The sequence below is a fragment of the Onychostoma macrolepis genome, chromosome 24 (assembly GCF_012432095.1).
Source record: "Onychostoma macrolepis isolate SWU-2019 chromosome 24, ASM1243209v1, whole genome shotgun sequence".
NCBI classification, from domain to species: domain Eukaryota; kingdom Metazoa; phylum Chordata; class Actinopteri; order Cypriniformes; family Cyprinidae; genus Onychostoma; species Onychostoma macrolepis.
In genome coordinates, this window is record NC_081178.1 from 10,113,426 (window position 1) to 10,136,357 (window position 22,932).

Below are 22,932 nucleotides of genomic sequence, written 5' to 3' on the forward strand. Positions count from 1 at the left end.
TTGTGTCACTGTGTAGAATACCTCAGTTCTGGAGAGCCATCACTGGAGGTCTGCAGTGGGTCTGCTCAGAGAGACCGAACTCTTTTCCCATCTTCCTGCAGAAGACAGGTCAGTCTCTCCACTTCTGTAGAGACCAAATTGTTGGACCAAATGGAAATACTTATTTATACATTATAATAATTATACATTTTATTCAATTTATTACAATTATTAATTATAATGTTTTTCGACTCACTTTTGCTGTGAACTTTTTTGCAAAATGGAAATACTTAATATTTTATTACACTTACAAGAATTATAAATGTTATGATCAATTTATGAAAAGTAAAATAAAGGTGCTTTTTTCCCTACTGTCTCTTTAAGACTTCTCAATGTAAAGGACCTCTGTTATGATTGACTGACTTTAATTGGTGTCTCTTAACAGTCTGAGTATAGAGAGGCAGCTGGGGTCGCTCATTCTGGCCACAGATATCAGCCGACAGAATGAGTACCTGTCCCGGTTCAGGACACATCTGGATGAGAACGACTTGCGTTTAGGACACGCTTCTCATCGACATTTCGTTCTGCAGGTGGGAATTTCAACAAACATCATGCAGTTTTATATATAGTTTTATATACAGATTATGTGCCAGCTTTGGCTTTGAGAGATAAAATAATACATTTGAGATGTTTGCTTTAAAAAAAGAGGGAAAAAAACCCCTAAAAATTATAGATAACAAATTAGTTAAATTTATTCAAATATGTATTTTTTTTTAATTTAATTTTGTTTTGGTCACTATAATGCTGACTTTAATGTACTTGAGGTTTGTGATGTCCCGTTTTTAAGCAGAAGGGCTGCATACCATATTTTCAAATAAAGACAGACACTTTTGGGCACTTAAAACCAAATTGGCGTGTGTTCCAGATGGCCCTGAAATGTGCAGATATCTGTAACCCGTGTAGACCGTGGGAGCTCAGCAAACAGTGGAGTGAGAAGGTCACAGAGGAGTTCTTCCACCAAGGTAGCCAGTTCTCACGATGATCATGCTCTCACCGTGTGCTGTTAGTTCACTGTGTTCAGAAGCTAATCTTTGTGCTTTGTTGTCGTCTTATTCAGGTGATATTGAAAAGAAGCATAAACTTGAAATCAGTCCACTGTGTGATAGTGAAGCCAACACCATAGCCAGTGTTCAAATCGGTAAGAACCAGAACATTCACCCTGAATATGGGAGAAAAAGAATAATAGTAAAAATATTATGTATTGTATGTATATTGCTTTAAGGCAAGATACTACAGGTCTTTTCAGGCACTGGTCAGTTTTCAGATTTTGAGATATTTTGTTTCAATAATCTTATCTTCTTTTAGACTAGTAGAAAGAAAATATCCAAAATACACATTTATGTGTATGATATATTTCCCAGTTTTATTCTTATCTATATTCTGAAGGTTTTTACAGAAGGGATTGTTCATATAACGATTGATTGATTTTATATAACATGTCATTCCTAAAAACATGGTGAATTTTCTGGCTGTCGACAGTATTTTCTAATTTATAGAGTTAAAAAAAAAAAAAAGAGAGATCCAAAATTTGGAATTCAATATTAAATTCAGTAAATAAATTCCCTTCTGTAAAAATGTCAACAAAAGGTATTCAAATGAGTGCATATTTCATTATATAATAAAACATACAACATTGCACATTTCAGAAAACTATATATGTATGTACATACGCACATACATACATATACAGTGTTTGACTTTTTTGTTGTTTATATGTGCATGTATAAAATATAATATAATAATGTAATTATAATTATCATTAAATTACATTTTATTTTTGATTTACATCTGAAATTCAATAAAATCCCTTCAGTAAAACCAGTCAACTCTGTCAGAAAAATGAACTTTGAACCTGACTTTATCCAGTGTTCAGATTTCTGTTCTGTAAATGCATGCAAATGAGTGCATATTTAATTAGATAAATCAATTATACAAAATTTCAGTCACTTGTAATACTGTACTTGTACTGTGATTTAATTACTGTGATTAAATGTAATGACTTGCCTTTTTTATAAAATAATAAAAAATATAAAATATATAAAGTGTATATAATACAGTAATATTACTACAATATAAATATCATATTTAAATAGTGTATTTTTATATCTATACTTTTTGTTATACGTGTGTATACAATTATGTAGTAATGATATTATAATTATTAAAATGAATTTTTTTTATATGGTCTGGCTGATGTTGTGATCTCTGCCTCTGATTCTCTTTCTCTGCCACCAGGTTTCATGACTTACGTGGTGGAGCCTCTGTTTGCAGAGTGGGCACGCTTTTCAGACACGCGGCTCTCTCAGACCATGCTCGGCCATTTGGGCCTGAACAAGGCCAGTTGGAGTGCCATGGAGCCCGAGGCTTCGGGGAGCTCCGAGGAGGGGGAATCCGAACCGGGCCGAGCCACAGAAGAGCCCAGTTCCAGAGCCTTATCTCAGGGAAGCCAAGAGTCATGACACCCCAGCGCTCGCAGAACACCTCTACTGCCCTCAGCCAAACATCTTACGTCTCGTTTGAGTTGCTCGCCACCCATCTCCAACCAACCACTGATGATTTGTTCTCTTCTTTTTCATTCATTCGTTTGTTGATTTAATTTATTTAATTTTAAGCGCTCATTTACCCTTCAACATAGAGCAATACATAGATACCTCATTTGGCTACTGCTGCAATTTTGGTTTCTTTTAATTATTGTGATATATTTATTTAACCTTTATTTGTTTTGTTTTTTTCTTTTGGGCGTTACTAATTCAACTCCGATGCTTTGATTAAAGACTGTAAGGGAATGTGGGGTAGGAAGGAACCCCCTCCTATGGCTTTAAAGTGCCATTTTGAAACATTGAATTGCTCTGAAAGTCATTTGAAACACCTTGGAGTATTTAAAGGAGAGGTTTTTACAACCGCACCAAGACAATGTGTGTGAAACCGAATGCGTGCGAGCGCGTGTGTGTGCGAGTGTGTGCCAGTGCTTCTGCAAATCAATCTTCCTCCTTGTGTACAAAAATACAAATGTGAAGAGCCCAGTCCTTTTGCTGCCTCTGAAGACTGTTTACACATATTGTTTCTAACTGAATCATGTCAGTTCTGTGATTATTGCCTTTTAAGCACAGATGTGAAGAACCACTTGTACATTTTTTTTTTTTTTTTTTTTCGAAACCTACTGCTGATGATCAACAAGATCTGTCGGACTGCAACCCCGTCGGTGTGACGCATCAGATGCCATAAGAATCCCATTTGTGCTCCATTGCATCTTTCTCTCCCCTCTATTTCAGACAATGTGTTGAAGGAACGTCGCTCTGTGAAAGGTGGCAGAGATGAACCCTTTCGACCATGGAAGAAGGATCTTGTCACGGGACATGTAGCTGAATGGACTCTCCATGGATTTTGCTCAGGGTTTCACCGACCTGCTTATTTTGGAGAAACAAGGAAGTAAAGGTGCCTTTTGTAGGTAGCCAGAACCCCTCTCTTTCTTTCTCCTCTGTATTTTGTAAAGAAAGATAAGTCCTTCTCAGAATGTCTCGAAGCCACTCTGCTACACAATGCCTTAAAACTATGCACAAAGCTAAGTGACCAAACCAGCTTTCGTTTTCAGTTTAAACTCATCACATTTTCCATTTAGTGCACTGTCTGACCCTTTGCCTTTTTGTCGTGGAGAAACCTTTTTTTTTTTTTTAAATATATGGAGGAGAATTGGTTTAATGATTTGATTTTTAACATTGAACATTCCATTATTGTGTATTGTTTTGAATTCTGTACAGAACGGACAGTTGTTTTTTGTGCTTCTCTTGATATTTGGAAAGAGAAGAGGTGCTTTATTTTAGGTGATTTGTATATTTGTTGTAAGTGCTGTAAGACTGTTGATTTAAGAAAAAAAAACTGTTTACAGTTTGTTGTAACAGCCATTTTGGGGAGATGACCTATGTGTCAAGCCATTTTGTAAAGGCTTTGCCGTATAACCTTTTGATACATACTTGTTGCAGTTGCATTTTTGATGAATAAAACTTCACAAAACGTTTCTCTACCGGATGGCATGAGCTCATGCTGTTCTTTATGTCCAAATGCAACCAAGTAGAAAGATCATTACAGAAATGAAAAAACACAGATCGACAGTTTTGGGTTTATTCAAGAAATTAAAGTCCATTCAAAACTGTTCTGTAGCGTGTAATAAAATCAACCGATTTGGATAAAATATCACAATCCATAATAAAACCAGAAATACATCTCCGCCAGGAGATTCCCTTCAATTCTGAGGTTTGCTTCCTATGTGCTGGCCATTAAATCCAGTTAGAAATCTTTGAAATGAGAAATCCTGTACTGTAATATAATGCAAATGCACTGACTTTTGGTGCACATGCACTGACTTTTGGTGCACAGCAGACATTTTGGTTATATGTGCAAAAATACAAACCTTTTAAGGTACAAACACTGTCAAAAAATTCTACTGATAGACTGAAGTCGGCACTGTACTAGAGATAACAAGCTTGATGTCATAAAATTACATTATTCAAGTAATTTATTAAACTGGTTAAATAACTAAATGACTTCCAGAACCATATCATGCAAATGCTCCAAAATAATAAATTACAACCTAAAAAGGATTTTAAATTACTGAGCAAATACTACTAACAGCACCATCTAAGCCCTATATATGATGATCACAAAAGTGCTTCATAATTGCTAGTGGTCACATGACAGAAAACCTAAAGTTACTAGCAACTATGGATTGTAACTTTGAAGAAGACACAACTTCTGTGCAAACAGGTGTTAAAAATACACATAAAACCACTGATAAAGAACAAGCCATACACTTTAGTGTTTTTGTTCAACATTATCCCTTCAAATGAGAGGAATCCAACAAGGTCGAATATTTGCACTGTTGACCTTCAACAGATCCAAATAAATCCACATATAAAATCATACATAAAACCCAACAAAAAGAACAAATTTCTCAGGTAACTGGCATTAATGATGGAACTGGCTGTGGTACAAGATGTACTGATAGAAATGAACTTTTCAAAGTGCAAATTACATAGCTATTCAACTGGGAAACCAGATTGACTGCATAGTGTTTGGCATTTCCATGCTCACCTAAAAGAACACTTAACAACATTTTGAGGGCTAACAAGAAAAGTTAGCCGGTTATTGAAATTTAAGGGTCATCAGGTTAACTACATTAACCTGCTCAGATGAGTAGCTCCATCCTAGCACAGTTTCCTCCTTCCAGTCGACTTTAACATATGCTGTCCAAACTGCAAAAGAAATGGCACAAAAATGACGATGGCACTAAAACAAAACAAGCCAGAGATCATTTTTTCGAGTGATTTCTCTTACCAGTGGTGTTTCTACGTGGGTCTTATTCTCAGGAGCTGGCAAGTCGAAGTTGCCATCACATTCACTGTCGCTCCTGTAGCGGTGAGCGAACTTGCGTTTCAGGGCCTCTGCGATTAAAGCTGCAGCATCTGTGGGCTCAACAGGTTTTGGTTTCGTGTCCTCTTGAAGACTGGGAACGAAAGGATAATTGAACCTTACTGGTAAGTATTTATGATGAGGTTTGTATGTCACCACTATAACATTTACCTCTTAACTGAGCGCAGCTTCACTTTCCCTATGTCTTTCAGTACGTCTAGCATGTTGGGAAGCTCTGGCTTTTTAGGTGCCGACTCCAGTTCTGTCTTCTGCTCTGCCTTTTTCCCACGACGCTCTCGAATAAGGTCAATGGTGGAATAGCTTCGCTGTATGCCAAGGGCAGGACACGGAGGAGGAGGTGGTGGAGGCGGCGGAGGTGGAACTGGAGCCATTGGTGGAGCTTGGGGTACAGGGGGACCACCTGGTGCTGGAGCTGAAACAACACAAAAATTGCAACTTTAAATGGGTAAAAACGACCAATACCAAAGTATTTACTAGCAGAGTGCGATTTTATGTCTTTTGCAAGAATGCCAACACTTTGCAAGCAAATGTATTGTACATGCCTAACATTAACATCACTGTGGCATATTTTTGGGGCATAAAGAACAACTAACCAGTGTTGTTGTTAAATATAACTAATAATCAATCAATGTTGTGAATAAATGTATTTTTTGATACGTTTGCATGTACTAAAAGTGTGTGGGATTCATTCATTTTTGCTGTTAAATATTACTAAAAATATTTAAACTATTTTTCCATACATTAAAATGAATCTAGAAAATCTAAAAGTATGAAAAACATCTAACAGGGTTTCTGCAGGTTTTGTTAAGGGTAAATTTAAGACCTTTTTAAAACCAACTAAAAACAAAATTATGGAATAAATTGAAGTTGGACACTAAGAAATTCATCACAGTTTATGATTATAACAAGAACAAATATCAGCCTATAGGGTCAGAAAAAGTATTTTTTCAAAGGGAAAATTCATAAAGGGAAAGTTATTTTATTTTTCTTACCCATTGGTAGACATTTGGGTCCCACTTTATATTAGGTGGCCTTAACTACTGTGTACTTACATTTAAATTAATCATTTGGTACAATGCATTTATTGTGTACATACAAGTTTTTACATTGTACTTATATGTAGTTACATCTGTAATTAATTTCTGTAATTACATTTATAATTACACTGCTGACCCATCCCTTACACCTTAACCCACCCTTAAACCTACCCATACCACCAAACCTGTCCCTAACCTTACCCGTATCCCACCTCAATAGCAGCAAAAGTGTTTTGCAATACAATATGACCACAATAAGTACATTGTACTTATTTTTTGATGCAAGTACATAGTAGTTAAGGCCACCTAATATAAAGTGTGACCGACATTTGTTCTTGTTTAGAGTATAAACCCACTTAATTTTGTTAAATTTCTCAGAAAACAAGACTTTATCTCTTCATATTGCATCTCAAGTAAATGTATCTTGATTCAAGGAAGTTGAGATTTTCATATTGGAAAACAAAAAAATACTGAGTATTTGCAATGCATGCAACAATTAATATTGTAAATTTAAGACTTTCAGCCTTGATTTCAGAACTTTGAACACTAGAATATAAAATGTAAACTACAAATATCAAAACAAAAGCTACTTCAAAATACTAAAATGGTATATACACATAATACTAAAGTAGCACTGCAACTAAACCTGTGGATTGAGCACTTTGCTCCTGTGCCTGAACGATCTGTGCAATTTGCGCTCTAAGTTTGGCCAGCTCAGTCTCCAGAGCACTGATTTTCTGAATGGTTTCATCGTTGATGATCGTCTGACTCTGTGGTGCAGGTTCAGCCTGATGCAAGCTGGGTAATGACCGTTGACGTCTCAGAGGTCTGCACTGCTGGTTGCGGAAAAACAACCCAGAATCAGCCTCAAACCTGCAGAACACACATATGATAATTACGATATTCAAATTTCTGTTTTCTAAATCAATTTAGAAATATTTTTACCCATTTCTGCCAGCGCCATCGCTCTCTTCTCTGTCCATCCAGCCCACATCAGCGAGTGTGGCTACAAGTCCATTTGAATTGTTAAGGAAACTCGTTCCTGCAGCGAACGGATGAAGCTGCATGACCCAAAGACCGTTTAAAGGACAGTTAATAATTACAACACCTGCTCAGGGCACTTTACAAGACTCACGACAACGACAAACAAACCCCTCACAGACACTCAAGCTCTCAAACAATGTCAGAACTACAACAGCAGAGCAAGCACCAAATGTTTTCACAGCCACGGCAAAGAAAACAGCACCAGGGAAACCAGTTTAAACATCGCCTAGTGATTAATAAAGCAATTACAACATCACAACAGCATTCAGCTCCTTTGTCAAGAGGAGATCAATAATAATGCCGGTGTTTTATTTAAAAAATAAGTACTTTTTAAGCAAAACTTGTATTTTTGGCCTAGATTTTTCAACAATGAACCAGAGAACTGACCTAAAGCAGACATGCTGCATTCCTGACATACAGGACAGCTGGAAGGAAGGGCAGAGAAGAGAGAAACAGTAATAAAAGTTTCAAGGTGAATTTAATGTCATCATAGTTTTGTTTTAAAGATTAGACAGTAGGAAAAGGCTAGATTAGATATTGTGAGCGGACACCTGTCCCTGTGATTCATGATTGTTGATTGTCAGCACAATGATGGAATCAAAACAGAACAGGACCGAAATATGATGATATGGGAGAACTGAATAATGACAGGCCAAAGATGGAGAACGTTAAAGGTTTTGAGAAGCAAAAATGCAATAAAAGTGGAAAACACTATGATAATGATGGAATGAAAGACTACCTGAAAATAATAAAATAGAAAAAGACTGCAAATATTTAAAAACATAACAGGCACTCAAAATCATTTGTAAAGATCACTTGAATTGTCTGTTGACATAATTACTAAAAGTTTGAGATATCTTTTTGATGCATTTGAATAAAGACTGACATGTTACCTGAAAATGGACACGAGGGCAGGGTGCTAAGGGAAGATTTGTGGCAATTCTTCTGACAATACTCCTGGAGGACCCATAAGGCTTTGATGAAGATCCTACAGCCTAAGAGAGATATAAAGATACTCATTCTTCTAATCACAGGATGAGTGAATATCAAGAACTCTACATATACAGGTGCTGGTCATATAATTAGAATATCATCAAAAAGTTGATTTATTTCACTAATTCCATTCAAAAAGTGAAACTTGTATATTATATTCATTCATTACACACAGACTGATATATTTCAAATGTTTATTTCTTTTAATTTTGATGATTATAATTGACAACTAAGGAAAATCCCAAATTCAGTATCTCAGAAAATTAGAATATTGTGAAAAGGTTCAATATTGAAGACACCTGGTGCCACACTCTAATCAGCTAATTAACTCAAAACACCTGCAAAGGCCTTTAAATGGTCTCTCAGTCTAGTTCTGTAGGCTACACAATCATGGGGAAGACCGCTGACTAGACAGTTGTCCAAAAGACGACCATTGACACGTTGCACAAGGAGGGCAAGACACAAAAGGTCATTGCAAAAAGAGGCTGGCTGTTCACAGAGCTCTGTGTCCAAGCACATTAATAGAGAGGCGAAGGGAAGGAAAATGTGGTAGAAAAAAGTGTACAAGCAATAGGGATAACTGCACCCTGGAGAGGATTGTGAAACAAAACTCATTCAAAAATGTGGGGGAGATTCACAAAGAGTGGACTGCAGCTGGAGTCAGTGCTACGCACAGATGCATGCAAGACATGGGTCTCAGCTGTCACATTCCTTGTGTCAAGCCACTCTTGAACAACAGACAGCGTCAGAAGCGTCTCGCCTGGGCTAAAGACAAAAGGACTGGACTGCTGCTGAGTGGTCCAAAGTTATGTTCTGTGATAAGTAAATTTTGCATTTCCTTTGGAAATCAGGGTCCCAGAGTCTGGAGGAAGAGAGGAGAGGCACACAATCCACGTTGCTTGAGGTCCAGTGTAAAGTTTCCACAGTCAGTGATGGTTTGGGGTGCCATGTCATCTGCTGGTGTTGGTCCACTGTGTTTTCTGAGGTCCAAGGTCAACGCAGCCGTATACCAGGAAGTTTTAGAGCACTTCATGCTTCCTGCTGCTGACCAACTTTATGGAGATGCAGATTTCATTTTCCAACAGGACTTGGCATCTGCACACAGTGCCAAAGCAACCAGTATCTGATTTAAGGACCATGGTATCCCTGTTCTTAATTGGCCAGCAAACTCGCCTGACCTTAACCCCATAGAAAATCTATGGGGTATTGTGAAGGGGAAGATGAGACACCAGACCCAACAATGCAGATGAGCTGAAGGCCACTATCAAAGCAACTTGGGCTCTCATAACACCTGAGCAGTGCCACAGACTGATCGACTCCATGCCACGCCACATTGCTGCAGTAATTCAGGCAAAAGGAGCCCCAACTAAGTATTGAGTGCTGTACATGCTCATACTTTTCACGTTCATACTTTTCAGTTGGCCAAGATTTCTAAAAATCCTTTCTTTGTATTGGTCTTAAGTAATATTCTAATTTTCTGAGATACTGAATTTGGGATTTTCCTTAGTTGTCAGTTATAATCATCAAAATTAAAAGAAATAAACATTTGAAATATATCAGTCTGTGTGTAATGAATGAATATACAAGTTTCACTTTTTGAATGGCAATAGTGAAATAAATCAACTTTTTGATGATATTCTAATTATATGACCAGCACTTGTAATTCTGTGTATGAACTTACCAGGTCCATCTCTATCCGCCTATGACTTCCACTCATCTTGTAACTTCACTTACAGATCTGTCTCATCATCATCAAGGATGTGTGCTAGGTCATCTTCAGATCAAAACCAAAAAAAATTAGAATCACTTTTAGACTCATTTATAATTTTAACATCACATTAGAGTACCCTGGTTTTTCACATGAAAAACGTTATGATGTCTGTAAACTGTTAGTCATTCTCACATAGCAGAAGAGCATCTAGTACAAACGTGTCTCCTACACTCCTTCTTTCCCAAACAGCCGTTGTTCAACGTGATGTTCACCTTGACATTTACCAGAAAACACTGAGGTACTAAACATTTTCTAGTTGCTTCTTTGTAAGCCACCTGAGTGTTTGTCACCAATAGATACCGCAAACAGAGGACTAGTGAACTGTCTACAAACTTTATCACAAAGGTTAAATGCGCTAAAAAACCAAGCGTTATTGTTTCATTGTTGTATTAAACGCGATGTTAGTTGTTTACAAAAGTTGTCGCGATTTCTAATAGGACAAAACAAGAAAATATCGATGTCCTTACCATGTAAAATGCAGTGTAGTAGACTTCAGGATCCTGGCTGTGCTACGCTAGTGCTATCCAGCGGTTACCTGTGTTTTTCCACAGTGCGGGAGCAGACGTTTGGGAAGAAGGGCGGGACTTAACAATATTGGCAAATGGGGTTTGAGAATATTCCAACAATGGGTGGGTTCTATGAGTACGGAGTCAACCACTGGTTTAGAGTAGTGGATTGACAATACAACTGTCCAGTCATAAGTGAGTTATGACTCACATTACACGAGGCATGCAGGAATGCATCCATGGAATGGATTTGCTGAATTTCGGAAGTGAGTGGAGGTTGGATGACTATGACCGGTTTAAAAAGATTATTTTGTTTTTGTATGTTATTAATTTAATTTTGTTTAGTTTCAGATTCAGAAATTTAAAAAAATCCATCTTAAAATCTGGTAATATAGCTTTTATAAAGGACAATACTGAATACTCCTACTTAATTATAGGTTATCAAACAGCAATAAATAAATAAATTAAATAAAAGATTTGATTATTTGGAAATCTTTTAAAATATTTACCTAAATAAAATCGTATCAAACATGTACTTTATTATTATTATTATTAGTAGTAGTAGTATTATTATTGCATTGCTTCGCCCTTCTATTGTTTTATGTATACTGGCAACAGATAAAAATGCACTCTCCTGAACTAGACTATTTTTATCTGTTCGTCTACATTAGAGGAAATACAGTTGTTTTTATGTTTCTTTTCTGCCTATATCAGTTACATTTGATTTGTCATGTATTGTTTTGTCACGTGTTGTTTTTTTTCATGTATTTTAGTAGGGACCCAATCAATAAAATATATTAATATATGCTATTTAGCATTTTTACTTGCTTCCTTGGCTGATGCTTTGTATGTATTTTCGCAATAGAATAAAAACAATTACAATAGCCAAATACTTTTTGGTTCAGATCTGAAATAGTTCTATAATTTGCTTTAATATTTATATATCATGAGAAATTAACGTTGTCTCAGTAAAACACTTTCTAATTGGTCAAGAACGCATGGCGTCATAGTCCACATCTTCCAATCAGTCTGTCTAAATCCAGGAAGTGTTGTAAAGGGTGCTATAAGCTCCGCAGATAATGGCCAAATATACCTGACCAGAACAGCTGTCATAGAGACTTTTAACCATATTCACCGTCGTCGTTATTATACGAGCTACATCCAGTTGCGTATCCATCAGCAGTTCATTTGTCGGCGGGTTTGATTCTTTGACTGGACAGGATCATCGGGAGCGAGGAGTCGTCCTGGGCGTGTTTGCTGTAAGGTTATGCGTGGACAACAGTGCCACAACACACACAAGGTTAACAAGACAGATACCACGCACATAAGAATCAAAAACTCTTTTTATACATTTATTACTATTATTTGGCTTCATACAGGTGTATATTTATTTGCGTCCTGATAGAAACAGATTCTGCCTTTCTCTTTTTGCGTGCTGGCATCGTTTTGTTCATAGGAAGACATTCAGATCCACACGTATTGATGTCTGTAGACTAAATATGAATGAGAAATAAGCTTCAAATGTTTGCTTTTACATGCAGTTTTATAATTCATATGAGAATTCAGATTGTCATTGCCTTCTGATGCCGTGTTAATGCTAGCCAGTTAGCACAGGCCCCATTTAAAGGCCTTGTAATGCTATGTTGTGCTATGTGAATCAGACATGACCACCATGGGTCATTTAGTTCACGATGAAAGCCAATAATAAGCCACGTGTATAGAGATCATCTGTAAATCAATGCGAAACGACGCACGCGCGACAGCAATGCATATTTACTGAGTGACGTCAGTCAATAAACCTCGGATTCGTGTTGTTGTTGTTTTTTTTTTTTTTTTTTTGTTTAAATATATTTACAAAAAAATGATAATGTATATTTAAAAAAAAATCTAATATCAGGTTGAGCAGGCAAACTTTTTATCAGGTTAATGCAATTAAGCTCAAACCAGCTTTTATGTTGTTTTTATGGTAAACCTTTGTGTGTCTGTCAACATGTTCCGTTATATCAGAAGTTATCCAGTTCCTATTTTTATTCCCCCTCAGCAAAGATCTGTGTATTTGATGTGCATGGCCCTTGGTGTGGGAGCACCATGAGCGGGGAGCCTGATGCCTTGGCTGTGGTGAATCAGCTGAGGGACTTAGCTGCTGACCCCCTCAACAGGCGAGCTATCGTTGAAGATCAAGGCTGCTTGTCAGGCCTCATTCTCTTCTTCGATCATCCCAATCCACAAGTCGTCTACTCTGCGCTATTGGTAAGATTCTGTTTATAAGACATCTGCAGTCAAGACTTGTGCAGACGGTTTTTCTGTAGTGACCTGCAAGATGTTTACTACCATGTAAGCATAGTGGTAATTAAGGGTTCAAATTAGGGGTCTTTATGAACTCAAAAATATATGATGATGATGATAGGGTTCCAGTAAGAACATTTATGCTGTAATAAACATGCATATTTTTGGTGTATGTTGATATTCTCAAACAAGCAGTAATGTTTTGATAGCTACAAATAATTTGATCATTTTTCTGGGAAATGTTATGAGTGGTTTACTTATAGTTTACTGTAAGCGATTTTTAGCTTTAACTTGAATTCAGATATCCCAACATCAAGCATAATAGACAGCATTTACTATTTTCAAATTTTTCTTCTTTAACATCAAGTTAACTCATTATACCATTAAAATTTCCAAGTAGTTTTATATCAAAGTATTCGAGTATAAACCAACCAGATCACTCAAAGCCTACCCAGCCGCTATATTTGTAATAAATAATAATAATAATTATTATTTTTATTTATTTATTTATCTATCACTCAAATAGATTAGATTTCAATGATAAAATGTTAAAATAATATTTTATTACTGCCTCCTGCTATATTTGTATCTACAAAAATTTGTAACGTTGTTGTTGTTATTATTGTTTTATTTTTATTTATTAAATTGTTGGATATTGAGGCATTTGTATCAACCAATCAGATCATTCATTGCCCACCCAGCTGTCCATAGACACATCACATGACTGCCACCTGCTGTCTAGTATTTTTACAATGCAGAATGTCCAGACCGGAAAGTGTTTTCTCTTCCTCTGTAAGATGGACAGAGACGTCTGTGTCCATGTTCCCCAGTATGATTTGAGAATGCTCCAGAGCATCTTGTTCTTCAGTGGAAGCAAGAACATCTGGCATTTTGTGTGATATGGTCTGATCACAAATGTCCTTATTTGACTGGTGAGAAATAGTGCACAACCTATAATAATGTCAATGTTTTTAAATTCTAAAACTCTAATTCCAGTTTAAAATTAGATTTTGAGCCCCAAAATTTTAATGTGCCCTCAGAGTTTGGACCCTACTTTGTTTTACCTCTTTCAGAAGGACATCGCACCTGTGGAGATATTTGGACAATGTTGGAATAACACACTTTTTCACACACACAGTAACTCTGACCCAAGTAGTTCTTGGTGTTGTGTTAATGGATCTGTTATCACAGCGGTGCCTGGCGGTTTGCCTCTGTAATGTCCCTGCGTGACCCTTAATGGCTTTGTGTCCTTCTAGGCGGTGCGCTACCTGGCAGAATGCCGCGCCAACAGGGAGAAGATGAAGGACGAGCTGGGAATGATGCTGAGCCTGCAGAACGTCATGCAGAAGTAAGTCGCTCCCGTCACGCTGCCACAAAACATGAAGGCAACACGAGCTCGCTTTGCACTTTCCTGCAGAAAACCTCATCCTGCTGCTTTAGTTGAAGTGAATGTGTGTGGTGGGCAGATTTTAAGTGCATGAGAAAGGTCGTCCTGTCATAAGCAGATTTGTCTGTTTTGAAGCTAAATGGGAGTGATGATGCAAGCTTGCTCTTGAAGCGTAATGTGAACTGTCAAGCAACCTGATGTAGTGCACGATTGCATTTGTTTGCTCGCCATGGGTTAATGTCCAGCAGAGGTCAGTCTAAGACGCCAGAGAGAATATCATACCACTACAGATATGGAGGAGTTCATATTTAGAATTCTTCAGAATTATCTTATTTTTCGGCAAACTAAAGTAATCTATTTTTATTAATTAATTAATTAATTGCATCTAGTGGGGAAGTTGCATGCGAAATTCTGGTACAAAGAAGGTTGTATGTATATACAATGATAATAAAGAAATTCAATTCAATATTGTTCAATCAGTATGATTTTTTTTTTTTTTTTTTTTTTTTTAAAGAAATTAATACAGAGGTCCATTAAAATGTTTTAAAGTGACAGTAAAGACATTTATAATGTTACAAAAGATTTGTTTCAAAGAAACGTTGTTTCTTTAAACTTTCTATTCATAAAATATTCCACAAAAGCAACTGTTTTCAACATTAATAATAATGATAGTTTCTTGCATACCAAATCAGCATATTAGAGTGACAATATTACAATTCAGCTTTCCATCACAGGATATAAAAAATGTTAATATGCAAAAGAATCTTTAAAAAATATATATATATTTTTGTTTGTTTTTACTGTAGTTTTTGGTCAATGAAAATGCAAACTTGGTAAGCAAAATAAACTACTACTTTTTTTTTTTTTTTAATTACTGACCACAAACGTTTGAATTATATTGTAAATATCACAAAATATGATGTTATTTAGCTGGCTGATGTAGATTTTGTAGAAACTTAGGATAAGCCACCATTTTCTAGCAAAATTGTTTATAAATTTATAGATGTCATATAGCTACATTAGTGCTGTTTCATTAAAAACCTGTCAAATTATTTGTTAATAAATGTAATAAACTATAATAATAATAATTTTAATAACAACAGTTTGTTATATAACTATCAATAAAAAAGTAGTATTATATAATAAACCAATAATAATTCAGATAATTTTTTACTGTTATTTAACTCATGACAGAATTTTTTTTGTGATGGAGTAAATAGTGCCAACGCAAATCTGATTTACTGCAGAAAAAAAATATATTGTTGAGCCCTCTTTTTGTGCTTTTAGAAAACATGAAACTCAGGGTTTCTTTTACCTCATATGTCAAACAGCACTGTAGATGCCAACTGATTCTTTAAATATTCATACAACTGCATGTTTTTGACACCCCCATGGCTATAAGTATAGAGGCGCAGGAATCAAGGATTCACGTATGTGTATATTCGCTGCAGTTCAGGCTTATTTCAAGTGCGAAAGTCTGCAGGCTTTTAGACAGTGAGTGCCTTCTGTTTACATGGAGCCTCACCGACAGAAGTGCCAATGGTTGGCAGAGAGCTGCATATCCTTCTCTCAGGGCGACTCCCTGCCCGCCCCCTTTGATTCACCTGTCACTTCAGTTAGCACAGACGCCATCAAGGAGTGCCCTGCAGTTCCACAAGCTGCCCGTCACTATTTCCGGCACGACGACTTTGGGTAGAGGTCGTGTATCGCCCCAGTCTGTGAAATTATATGGCTAGAGGAAGTGAAGGAATCCTTCATCACCCCTGATGAGACCACATAGCTCAGAAATAAGCAGTGCTAATGCTTGAATTGTTTTTTTTTTTTGTTTTTTTTTTTATGAATGTTCAGTGTTTTCTCACGTTGTGTCTTTAATACTAGCATTTGACTGCATATGTTGATAAACATCTTCCTTTTGACGGAGGATATAGATGCCGATAGATCAGCATTCCCTCAGGTGTACATGGGAAGCTCGGAGGTCTGGCAGCTCAGATATGCCAGGGAGCAGATGTCCGTTCCTGTAACTCTGCATGAGTGATGGCAGCGTTGCATCTCCCCCATTAGCGCCTGTAGGGCATATCAAGATCCTGATGTCACGCCTGACCTCAAATGCTGATGTCAATGAACTACTGTCTTTTTTAACCCTATTAAACGAACAGGTCACTTGATTATAGTTAGTGACCAAATATCTGATTGGCTAAATATACATTTTCACTAACTTTTGATTAGTTATTTGAGACTTTTCCGCCACTTTTCCTTTTCAGAAGGGGAGAGTGGGTTGATATGTGCCAGTGGGTAACCTGTGCATGATTTTTGCCATATGATCATATATTTAGCAAGGGCCCATCATCTACAGCTGCCTGTTATCGGGGAATGCACATGAGAAAATAATGTCCAAATTTGACAAATTAGAATATAATATAAAAATAAAAACTAAATATTCTGAAGACTAAACAATTTCCTGGTTGGTTTTTATGGGTGTCTTTAAGAAAATTTGCAGCACAATAAGGCTATTAATCTATCAAAGAAAAAAAAATATATAAAAGAAGTAAGATAATAGTTTAATAATAGTTTTTTAATAGTTTTTTTTTTTTTATTCACGCATTTCAGTTTTTTTCTTCCTTCCCGATGGGCAACATCCACAGAAAGTGAAATTTAATTTAATTTTTTATCTTATTTTATTTGATTTTGTCTTCAAAACAGTATTGTTAAAATACAGTAACAGTATATTTTTTCTCTTCTTACCATGATGCATCAATCTATTCATTTTTAAGCTTAATTTAGTCAAGTTCAATATGCATTTCTGCTTACTTGTGATATTAAACCGTATGGATTGCATGACACTTGATGAATCACAATATTGTACGTGCTAAAGGTTAGTTGGTTCAAGCTCCATCAGACTGACTTTTCTCCAGCTCTCATGCCAGCAGATTTCCCCCCCTGCGCAGATCTATGTTGTCTCCTCTTGTCTGCATGAGTGATGACCTTTTCAAATATCAGCACCGACAAGAACTGAAATGTACAATACACGATCTTTTAACCAGACTAGACGAGCATAATTATTTCTTTGTTCATCAACAGTGGCTGTTATTGTTCTTTTTTGTCATCTTTTGTGAGTCCTACAGTGATCTGTGATGTGTTTCACTAGGGGCACGTCGCCAGGCGAGACCAAGCTGCTAGCGTCTGAGATCTACGAGATCCTGCAGAACTCCAGCAGCGCGGAGGCCGAACAGGCAGAAGCGGCCGCCTCTTGCAGAAGAAAAGCCCAGTTTTTCCTGGGCTCAACGAACAAACGAGCCAAAACAGTGGTGCTTCAGATCGACGGGCTTGATGATTCGGTAACTGCAGTCAAACAGCTTGTAATGGAACCTGTTTAATCAGAGCATATGGAGATTCAGATGTTTGGTTCTGCACAATTTGACACTCTGTGTCTGTGTATGTCAGGCTCGGAGGAGTCTTTGTGAAGAAGCCCTGCTAAAGATCAAAGGTGTCATCAGCTTTACCTTCCAGATGGCTGTGAAGAGATGTGTGGTGAGGATCCGATCAGACTTGAAAGCTGAGGTGAGTTTACAGTCTAGCACAATCCGTGTGACCATCTACAGACTTAACAGAATTATCATTAGCTAATGGTTGCATTGATTGCATATATAGTTATAGATTGTATGGTATGTATGGTATGGTATGGTATGTATGGTATGTATGTATGTTATTTTTTAATAAAACATTTAAAAAGTGTCTTGCTTTTTGTATTTTTAATAAAATAAAATAAAAAGCTTTAATAAAGTAATTCAACTGTTTCTTCATTCTTCAGGCCTTGGGAACTGCTATAGCTTCAACCAAAGTCATGAAGGCACAGCATGTAGTGAAGGGGGAAGATGGAGCGGAGGTGAGTAAATCAAATGAACAGAATGCACACAATAAACAGTTGAAGCTAGCATGAAAATAGTCTTCTACTCCCCTTCATGTCACTAGTTGAAGCTAGACCGCTTTCCTTTTTTGGCTGGGAAATTTATCTCTTTTTGCATTCAATGTAAAATCTTTCAAATGACAGTTTTCGGCCTGCGTTTAATTTTGTTGTCAATGATGTCATGTCTGCATCTGTCCTCAAAGCTGCAGTTCAACATGTTGAGGGTAGTGAGCCCTGCTACACCCGCTCCATCAGAAGACTTACTCATTTTCCACATGATCTCTCAGGATGTCCCTCTGCCCTGAAACCTTGTGTCAGAGGACCCTGGAGACACGCACACCTACACACACTCTTGCATGCAGTGCAAATAGGCACTGTGTGGTAATTAAAGAAAGATGTGTCCTCTCTGGTTGAACTGGAAGGGCAATCTCTACCTGCAGCGGCACAGTCACGACCTCCGGTGGCTGTCATCCCGGAGGTCTTGGATGCTGCTTTACTATGCACTTCCTTCTTCAACCAGAAGGTGGCACAATTGATTGAGTAATGGTCTTATCCACTGTTTTGTTTTTGTTTTTTTTTAGCATTGAACAGACACAAACGAAGAGCTGTGTATTAAGAAAAACAGCAATATAGTTAGTAGGGCTGGACTAAAACAAGTAAAAAATATTTTGTCTTATAAATTGATGATCCTTGACATGCATTTGCTTTAAAATAGTTTAAAAAAAATTAGTGTAGAAACAATTTTCACCCTGAAATTGCTAGTAAATTTCACAATTACAAAGAAAGTTTTGTAAAACATACTCCAATCATCTTTATTTAATTTTGGACAGTCATTTTTTTTGCAGTGTACTGTTAGCACCAATAATGACAACAATAATAAAATGTTACTTACTGTATTTATTTTTATTTTTTTTATTTTGGCCATGTGCACCAATGTTTTTGTTCCAAAAAATTATAATTCTTAAATGCCGCATGAGGGCTTCATTAACCATTTTCGAGCCATGAACCAATTCACTGAAATAGGCAAAGTTCAAAGAACTGACTCTCATTTTAACAATGGTTAAAGACCCAATTTAATCACTTTTTTTCTGCTTCTGTGGATGCAACCCCTTTTTGAGACAGAAAGTTGGGGCAGAATATATCTTTCTGTTTTTGTATGTCTTGTTTTATTTTACATATCAAGTATAAGTAATTTATATGTATCTGATATATTGCTCAGCCTTAATAGTTCTTTCATGTTGTATCACAAAGATGGTTAGGTTGTTGTTTTGGCTGCAAATTTTATATATATATATATATATATATATATATATATATAACTTTTTTTTTTTTTTTTTTTAAATATATATATAAGACATAAATAATTTAATTATGCTTGCAAGCTTAGAAATGATAACAAAATGGGTCATTCCCATTGTGCTCTTTCCCTCCCATCCAGATTGTAATCCCATTCCAAGAGGACTCGGATGTGGTGGTCGAGCAGAACATACATTTGCCAGATTATCTGCCTGAGGACGAGAGCCCGTCTCAGGAGCAGCACAAGGCTGTAACGCGACTGGGCTCCATGCAGGATGGCGTGAGCTGGCTGAGCACGGCCGCCAACTTCCTGTCCCGCTCATTTTACTGGTGACCCCACGACTCCCCGCATGCCCCGCACCTTTACAGCTCCACGTGCCAGACTGCAGAGCGCATCCGCAATAAACTTATAACCTTGTTCCAACTTTAAAAAAGGCCACAACCGGCGGCTGTAAATGGTTCGCGATCCAACCTGCTCCTGAAACTCACGTTAGCGCTGCATACGCACCACACGAGACACTAAAACCTGAGAGCAACCGGGAGAAGTTCACAGAAAGCATTTTGTGTGTATCTGCTCTCTCTTATTCACCTTTTTTGTTTGGTCGGGGCAAGGTTTTCAAACGATTCGCCACAGATTCTCCTTACGGGTTTGTTTCGGTTGAGACTAAACAACACCTTGGGGGTTTCGCCAGGCGGGTCCTACATTGAGGTTTTCTAAATTTCTACAAATTTGGGTGCTTTCTGATGTGTTCTAACCCTTCATCTCAGCTTTCTTTTACATTTTAAACAACTTTTTTTATTTTTTTTGTCAATTATTTGATAATCCTAATACCACTTTATTCATCAGCACTTTTCAAAGCATGCCGTATTTTTAAGGTTTTTTTTTTTTTTAACTCGTTCCTTCTGTGTTTGCCTTTTGCTATGTAGCTTGTTGATTAATTTTCTCGTTTTTAAATCCTCTTTATTCGCTTCGTCTGAACTTCTAAAGCCTTCTGAAGACGTGATTTTTAGGTTTGAAATGTGTAGCGATGGTTCACTCTTCCTCACAGAGCTGATTTCACATAAAACACAATTAAAACCCCAGCACTGGTTGGTGTGTGGTAATAATAATTAGCGGTTAACGCATCCAATAAAAGGAAGCCACAAGGAAATAGCTGTTACTATGTGTGTAATGCTAACCTTTTATGTTATAGCATGTGCCAAACACCAGATAACCTTCTTTACACTAGCAAAATATGTTGTAAAATAGCTCTGATCCTTTAGGAATTGATATTATAAACTTTTTTTTTTTTTTTCTTTTTGTACCTTTCTTAAACATCAATACCGTTTTCCTTTTATGCCATGCTGACTATTTATAAAATGATTTGTGTGTGCGTGTGTGTGTTCCTAAATACCATAAATCTGAATGTTTTGTTCAGGGCCTTTCATAAACATGGTCATTTTTAATGTGGGGTTCACTTGCTAGCCAAAAGACCGCTTATGTGCCCGTCACCTCTGCATGACCATCACCCCTTGCCTCTTTTTCTGAGTTTTCCCTGACCGACTGTGTCTTTTAACAGTTTCGATAATCGACTGACCTCACATATCGCATTCAGGACGTTCAGTCCGCTCAGGGATGTGTGTATGTTCTCCCGCAACTGATGGTCTCATGTATGTGCATTCCCAAAAGGAGACCTGCACACATCGATATCAGAATGAGTTAAACCAGTATGTCCCTGTCGTTTTATTTTTCTCCTTGTTATGCTGGAAAACTTGGGATGTAGTAAAGTATCAGTGTATGCACCTTTTTATATTTTTCCTCCTAATCAGCCATGCTTTAAGACTGTTTTTTAAGTCGCATCATGTCGGTTCACGATGAGAATTTGTTACAAAGACAGCATTAGTGTATAGAATGGTATCACACAGTGGCGTGCTTTTAGTTGGGTTTAAGATGAGATAGAGGCCAGCAGTGTTATATTCATGAACAAAATCCAAATTGAATCAAGTTTTGCATTTTCTGTAATTTTATTTCCCTGATCTTGTACTGTATACCATCTTTCCTTGAAGCGTTTTAAGCTGCTGTTCACTGTTATTCCAAGAACACAGAACCAGAGCCCATGGCAGATGGTAGATTTTAGTAGCTTCTCATGTACAGTGCATATTCGCTGTTATATACAAAGAGTTTTAGGACACACGATTCTTGGCTCTTCACAGTAATGACAAGGATTATTAAATAGATCAAATAAATTTGGCTTGTGTTTTGTTTTTACTGGAAATTGTGTTTTATTAGCCTCGGTGGCACCAATTTGTTACTGTAACATTCTTCTTATTTTTTATGATTTTTCAGCTGAATGCTAAGGTTGCCCACGAATCTGATGATTATGTCAGTTAACGTGTGAAAGCTTCTTACTGTGAATAAATGGGTTCTACTATGGCTTTAAAGGTTTCAAACATGTTGAAACCTACCACAGCAAATAATTCTGGCTCATCCCTCAGTTTGAAAAAACTGATTTTATTCACAGTTATGCTGCGAGGCGTTCCAGAAAAGTGGCGCTTTTATTTGTCGTAGTGTTTGTATTCATTTTTTATTTTTTCAAACAAAAATGACGTGACAGACTGATATATGTTGATCAAGCTCATTGATCGGCTGCTATTTAGCCATTTCAAGATTCTAATATGTCTGTTTGGCTGATTAACTGTGGTGTTTATCCCCATACTTTGTCTGTACCAAATTATACTGACAGCTTTGTGCATTTTGATTTAATGTTGTGTAAAATAAGACTTCATTTGATGAATTTTATGCATGGTACCTCATTAACTGTCAACTGAGTTCTATTAATAAATTAAATGATTAATAAATACAATTAATTATTGATATCAGTTACATTACGTTCAAAAATGTGGGGTATTTGAGATTTTAATGGTTTTTGAAAAGTCTTTCATGCTCACCAAGGCTGCATTTATTTGATACAGTAATATTCTGAAATTTTATTAAAATGTAAAATAAATAATTTTCTATTTGAATATTTTTATTCCTCTGATGGCAAAGCTGAATATTCAGCATCATTACTCCAGTCTTCAGTGTCACATGATCCTTCAGAAATGATTCTAATATGCTGATTTGGTTCTCAAGAAACATTTCTTATTATTAGTGTTGAAAATGCTGCTTAATATTTTTGCAGTAACTGTGATAAACAAAGAACAATGTATTTGAAATGGAATTGATTTTTGATCAATTTAATACATCCTTGCTAATATTATTA

The 22,932-nt window shown here is 36.7% G+C and overlaps 3 protein-coding genes across 16 annotated transcripts in view; 2 read left to right on the forward strand and 1 right to left on the reverse strand.

Moving 5' to 3' along the window:
- Positions 1–4,060, forward strand: part of pde7a (phosphodiesterase 7A) — a 45,668-nt gene extending 41,608 nt beyond the window's left edge. For all 13 annotated transcript variants that reach the window (XM_058764795.1, XM_058764784.1, XM_058764785.1 and 10 more), the window contains 5 exons: positions 17–108; positions 425–569; positions 905–1,001; positions 1,097–1,177; positions 2,275–4,060. In XM_058764795.1, coding sequence (XP_058620778.1) covers positions 17–108; positions 425–569; positions 905–1,001; positions 1,097–1,177; positions 2,275–2,498 — 639 coding nt within the window. In that variant the 3' untranslated portion in view covers positions 2,499–4,060. The remainder of the gene's footprint in view (positions 1–16; positions 109–424; positions 570–904; positions 1,002–1,096; positions 1,178–2,274) is intronic.
- Positions 4,061–4,144: 84 nt separating this feature from the next.
- mtfr1 (mitochondrial fission regulator 1) lies at positions 4,145–10,932 on the reverse strand. 2 transcript variants are annotated; one of them, XM_058764801.1, is made up of 9 exons: positions 10,779–10,813; positions 10,444–10,523; positions 10,222–10,314; positions 8,441–8,542; positions 7,449–7,564; positions 7,150–7,376; positions 5,617–5,878; positions 5,371–5,539; positions 4,145–5,288 (listed from the first exon to the last, which is right to left on the reverse strand). In XM_058764801.1, the coding sequence occupies exons 3-9, from the start codon at positions 10,255–10,257 to the stop codon at positions 5,241–5,243; spliced, it is 960 nt and encodes a 319-aa protein (XP_058620784.1). In that variant the 5' UTR covers positions 10,258–10,314; positions 10,444–10,523; positions 10,779–10,813; the 3' UTR covers positions 4,145–5,240. The 2 variants fall into 2 exon arrangements, with proteins under 2 accessions (XP_058620784.1, XP_058620783.1); XM_058764800.1 differs by lacking the exon at positions 10,444–10,523 and having other exon boundaries at positions 10,779–10,932.
- A 914-nt stretch (positions 10,933–11,846) lies between these two features.
- Positions 11,847–22,693, forward strand: armc1 (armadillo repeat containing 1). Its single transcript, XM_058765810.1, has 7 exons — positions 11,847–12,076; positions 12,859–13,067; positions 14,360–14,451; positions 17,636–17,825; positions 17,932–18,048; positions 18,299–18,373; positions 19,833–22,693. The coding sequence occupies exons 2-7, from the start codon at positions 12,906–12,908 to the stop codon at positions 20,022–20,024; spliced, it is 828 nt and encodes a 275-aa protein (XP_058621793.1). The 5' UTR covers positions 11,847–12,076; positions 12,859–12,905; the 3' UTR covers positions 20,025–22,693.
- Positions 22,694–22,932: the final 239 nt, after the last annotated feature.

Excerpts from the sequence above, each read along its gene's own strand:
- mtfr1 (XM_058764800.1), bottom strand. The coding sequence starts at position 10,257 with ATGAGTGGAAGTCATAGGCGGATAGAGATGGACCTG. Across the intron at positions 7,377-7,448 it reads GATGGCGCTGGCAGAAATGG|GTTTGAGGCTGATTCTGGGT; the intron begins GTAAAAATATTT and ends TGTGTTCTGCAG. Across the intron at positions 5,289-5,370 it reads CCCACGTAGAAACACCACTG|TTTGGACAGCATATGTTAAA; the intron begins GTAAGAGAAATC and ends TTTCTTTTGCAG.
- armc1 (XM_058765810.1), top strand. The coding sequence starts at position 12,906 with ATGAGCGGGGAGCCTGATGCCTTGGCTGTGGTGAATCAGCTGAGGGAC. Across the intron at positions 14,452-17,635 it reads CTGCAGAACGTCATGCAGAA|GGGCACGTCGCCAGGCGAGA; the intron begins GTAAGTCGCTCC and ends GTGTTTCACTAG. Across the intron at positions 17,826-17,931 it reads TCGACGGGCTTGATGATTCG|GCTCGGAGGAGTCTTTGTGA; the intron begins GTAACTGCAGTC and ends TGTGTATGTCAG.